Source organism: Montipora foliosa, chromosome 3, assembly GCF_036669935.1.
Source record: "Montipora foliosa isolate CH-2021 chromosome 3, ASM3666993v2, whole genome shotgun sequence".
In the NCBI taxonomy this organism is placed as follows: domain Eukaryota; kingdom Metazoa; phylum Cnidaria; class Anthozoa; order Scleractinia; family Acroporidae; genus Montipora; species Montipora foliosa.
In genome coordinates, this window is record NC_090871.1 from 42,402,702 (window position 1) to 42,407,701 (window position 5,000).

At 36.5% G+C, this 5,000-nt stretch overlaps 1 protein-coding gene across 3 annotated transcripts in view; it reads right to left on the minus strand.

Annotated features, from left to right (window-relative positions):
• Positions 1–1,357: 1,357 nt before the first annotated feature.
• Positions 1,358–5,000, minus strand: part of LOC137997458 (uncharacterized) — a 26,102-nt gene continuing 22,459 nt past the window's right edge. Inside the window, exons 1-5 of one of the 3 annotated variants that reach the window (XM_068843476.1) lie at positions 4,230–4,312; positions 3,557–3,832; positions 3,149–3,226; positions 2,029–2,098; positions 1,358–1,826 (exon numbers count right to left, since the gene is read on the minus strand). In XM_068843476.1, coding sequence (XP_068699577.1) covers positions 1,706–1,826; positions 2,029–2,098; positions 3,149–3,226; positions 3,557–3,832; positions 4,230–4,305 — 621 coding nt within the window. In that variant the 5' untranslated portion in view covers positions 4,306–4,312 and the 3' untranslated portion in view covers positions 1,358–1,705. Of the gene's footprint in view, positions 1,827–2,028; positions 2,099–3,148; positions 3,227–3,541; positions 3,833–4,229; positions 4,313–5,000 lie in introns of those variants that run through there. The other 2 variants (XM_068843475.1, XM_068843477.1) reach the window with 2 other exon arrangements.

The following is a 5,000-nucleotide window of genomic DNA, read 5'->3' on the forward strand; positions in this document are numbered from 1 at the left end:
AAGACCTCTTTAAAGGGAGAATTTCATGCCTCTGCACATAGGCAAACTGTCACTTCAGCCCATTTAATTCCATTGTTATTGAAACAATTGAAAGAAATGATGCAGGAAACGGATACAATGCCATTGAAGTGGAACTACTCGTTGGAATTACTTTTGCAATCATTTCCTTTGTTTTATAACCTACTGCATGCGAATAGATAACTTGTGCGTTGAATAAAAATTTAATGTTCTACCCGTACAATAAATACGATGATCAAAACTGAATTTGATATTTTCTGTGTAAACCCGCAGTACATGTATCTTCTACCAAATTTGGGTCTGAGTAATTCAGTGAATGTGCTTTAATACTTTCTGTGATTAATGAACGTCATCTGGTTCAGAAAGAAACTGTAAAATTTACAACTGCTAGCGCCAAAGATTGGACATGCGCAAAACTGTGAAACTGCCCCTTTAAAAAACAGGATTTTCGGGGATTAAACGAGAATTTCCGTGATATCCTTTTTCCACAGGATCAATCACTTTTACAGTGTTGTGCGGTCAAAATGCTATCAATGTTGGTTCACCAAACAATTAAGCAACCAAAATACTATAATACAAAAAAATAGACACACAAGCTTGCAAGAATCACAAACCTACACACTGGAATAAAAACGAAATCCTTTTTAAAAGGTCAACTTTCCTTTGCGAATGAGCAAGCCCTCTCATGTTGCTCTTCAGCACTAAAAACATGTCACGGGAGAAGAAGAGTTAGATGTAGCCATACCAGTAACCCTAGGATGCCATGTAAAATAAAGTAAAATATTGAAGGAAACCACGGAGGGAGGGGGGGGGGGGATACTACCATATATAAGCTATAAAGGCATGTGCCGCCCCTAAGGGTATGGTTTTTGAGTCATTATGGTCCGAAAACGGGTATAGATTTGACCATCATGGTCTGAAATTGGGTATGGTTTTTAAAGGAACCAAGAGAGCGTATGAACTTATTTGTCTTTTCAACTCCAAATGAAAAGGAGAGAAAGAGAAGTAACCAAAAGATATTTTACCAATTTTTTTACCAATTAAATGAATGGTTAAACAATATGTTTAAGTGTTAGATGCCAGTTCTGAAAACGGGTATGGAATTTAGAGGCCAGGTGTCTTTTGGCCTGAAATAGGGTCAGGATTTGGAGAACCAACCGGCACATCCCCAACAAGAATTCCGAGAAGTACCCTTTTGTGAATTCCACCTTACTTGAGCACATCAATATGTTTATTGATTTACATGTATAAACACAGATTTAAAAAAGAAAGTTTTTTTACGAACTTGCCTACATGTACATACATGTAATTACTGATTTAATAAAAAAAATGTTTCTTCAGTCATATGAACTGGACTCCCCATATAAAATACACTGTACTGTTTTTAGCAATTATATTAAACAGCAAAGACATTCATTTCATTGTCCTCAGATGGCGAAAATTATGCAGGCGTTTCAGTACCTGGGTAGTACAAAGTGGGCACCATTCTTTATTCTCTCAGACAGTTTTGTAAAGAAGAATGAACTAAACACGTGGCTGTTTCTAACTTCCTGGTCCATTGCATAGGTGGCATACCTTTGAAATAAATGAAGGGAAAGAAAACATTGCTTGTAAACAAAGTAAACAGCTCTAGCTTGAGAAATTTAAAGCCCCCACATGTCATCAAATTTATCAACTTCAATGCTACTTACATAAAAAAATCAACAATTGAATCGTTCATTTCCTGTCCATCATCCAAGGTGTCCATATCCATTTGCAGAACAGTAACTTTTGCCATGGATGGTCGTGGTGGGAACACAGCCACGATACTAGGAAAACCAACAACAAAAAGTAAAAAGATTGAACAGAACTTCGTTGTTACACTGAACAAAGCCTTACACATGTAGCATGAAATCACACATTCAATTTAAGTTAACTGCTCTATATTTGAAAGCGGTTTAACTGGATATGTATGTGTAGCTCGCCTCAAGGAATCCATTCCAATAGCTGAAAAATAAATCTTTAACAAACCTGTCCTGATGAGTCAGATTGTTTGGTGGTAGGTCATCAGCATCCAACACATCCAAGTCACTGTTAGGATCTGCAAATTTATAATACACATGGATATCTTAAAATATATGTTCAACTCTGTGCATTATTTGTCAGACTAAACAAAAGGACAAGAACAACTGAGTTTGACCATCACAGTGAACCATGTGTTTCATATACTCAATATTTATCTACAGTATAAAGCTGACACAATTAAAAAAACCACTGTGACATATCAGGACTTAATTCTTTGTCGCTAAATTATTTTATTTCTCAAGCAATGAGAGATTTTCCTCGTCTTAGTGCAAGTCAAAATATTTTGTTTCCTTTTTAAATCTTAACATATAATATTCTGAACGTCTCATTGAGAAAAAAAGTATATTATTCCAAGGCCTCAAAGGGAATCAAATCATGACCTTCTACATGTATGTTCTCTTCTGGAATCCTACCACTAAGCCAAAAAATAAAAATAATACTCATACAAAGAGCATTCAGTTGTTGTTATGGGCCACAGGGTCAACATTACATGCACGCAAGTACAAACTATGAAAACAGAACTGTAAACACAAACAACCGGGATGATATGGGTCCTACAAAGTATCCAACATAACCCTAACTGAATGATGGAGCTAGCCACAGGAGTCTTCCATAGCTCAGAAGTAGAGCATACTAAATGGTGAACTGGAAGGTCACAGGTTAGATTCACGTTAGCAACTTTGCATTCTGTTTCCTTAAAAAGCCCTTGTGATTTGGAACTACTATCTATCTATTCAATGCTTTGTCCCCGAGAAGGAATACACTGTACTTCTACAAAGATATTAAGGAAATCTTGCATTGGGAGACTGTCAATTGTTTCTGTCACGGTGCAGGTAGAGTCATACAGTCTAGTATACCCCTTCTCAGTGACAAAGCAGAAACATATAGCACTATTAAAGGCTTTTTCCTTTGCAATGGACATTTTCTCAAGATGGAATATTATTATATTTCTTTGATTGAGAATATTGGAAAGCGAACGGCAGTTAACATTGTGTTTATACACGAGAAACTCACACAAGTTTTATACACCTCTTTCACCAAAAAACTAACAATTTTTTATTTATACCTATATTGTGCTCCTCACTGAAACTTTCATCTTCATGCACAACATCTAATTCAGATTGCAGAGTCTTCTCTTCCTGTTCTGTGAAGTCAAGGACAAATGGAAGCTCGTCATTCAAAGAAAAAATGATAATTTTCTTTACACAAAGAACTTGTTTGTCTACAAAAATTTATATGCTAATACAGACAGGACACTGGTAAATTAACCTTAGGACACATTTTGCCTTTATCACCTAATTAGTCAAAATCGCATCTGATATGAATGCTTCTGATATATTAACCTCATAGTACAACAGAGACCTGAAAGCTCTAAAAAGAAGCACAGGAATGCGTGCGGTATACAGGTACCTTACAGAACATGTTCATAGGTACACGTACATCATTAAAGAAGACCAACCTTGTTGATTTGTACCCATACACGTGTCATCTAAAGAGACTATAAGGGTGTATTCCCTAAGCCACTCTTCTCTGCTATAAACAAATGTTGGAGTGTAGCTGTCAGCTACATGGCATATCTTCTTTTTGTCGAAATCGTACTCCAGAAAATCAACACCAAACATCATGGTCATCAACTTGTCCATAACCCTGATCCATAGCACGTCAGATTTGTCCCATGGCATGTCCTTTGGCTTCCAACCACAGCCACGGAAATAGAAGTGGTAGCTACTTTGATGTTCACTACGTTTACCTGAAGGAAAAAACGCAATTTGAAAATAGGTTTGCCACTTAATTCACACCCAAAATGCAGAAACTAATTTTTTGATACTACTGTAACAGTGGATATTCAAGGAAATCAAGCAGAATCAGTTTCCAAAAAGACGAATACCCAATGTTGACAGGTAGGGATGCCATCAGACAAAACTTTTTAATCAAGTTAACACTCACAAGAAGTGAATAATTCAGTGCTTGCAACAATGTTATTGTTTTTTTAAACAGCCACATATCAAGATGCAATCAAGGGCAGACAAAAGTTAAAAATATAATGTTGCAGTCAACAATATCCAACCATAGACTTGCAATCTTTAGAAGAAGAATAAATTGTACTGTAGGGTAAGTAGTTGTAAGTAATTGCTAGTTGTGATTACCTCTTATCGAGTTTAAAGCTTCTCGTACAGTGTAACGAAAAAACCGCAACTTTTCAGCACAAAAATGCACCAACATTTGCTCAACTGAAAGAGAAACAGATACAATATTATTAAAACTGGGTTTGTCACCAGGTGGATCCATTGGCAAATAAAAAATATAAATATATGTTACTCTGGTGTTTGAAATATAAACTATGTACAATAAAAAACGTTTTCCGACGTTCCGGTTGTATTCAACAGCCTTCATCAGAAGAAGTGAAAGATAAAATTTACATGAAAGCTTGGATATAAACCAGAGCGCTAATTAAAAATTCTAAAGTCAGTGTCATTTTTTCTTTTCTGCAATAGTCAATTGCAAGTACTCCTTGGGGAGTAGTGCTCCATCGTCTCGGTTGAGGGGGTCTTTAGCACAGTTTATTTCCCAAGCCTCAAGAATTCTCCTTTGTCGCCAGTTATTGTTAGTTCTAAGAATAGTGGCCTCATTCCAAGCGATGTCATGATTTGTTTTTATAACATGGTCCGCAAGTGCTGATTTTTCTTTTTGTAGCTGTGCGACGGCCTTTTGATGCTTGCCTTTTCTAGTTGTAAATTTTCTTTGCGTTTCTCCGACTACAAACTGCGCAGGGGATGTCATACACGAGATCTCGAATTTCTTCTTTGTCCCTTTCGTCTTTCGGCTTTGGAAATATCTGGCCAATTGTCTTGTAGGGTTAAAAGTCACTTTGATACCATGATTGTCCAAAACTCTCTTTATGGGTTCGGAAGTCCCGC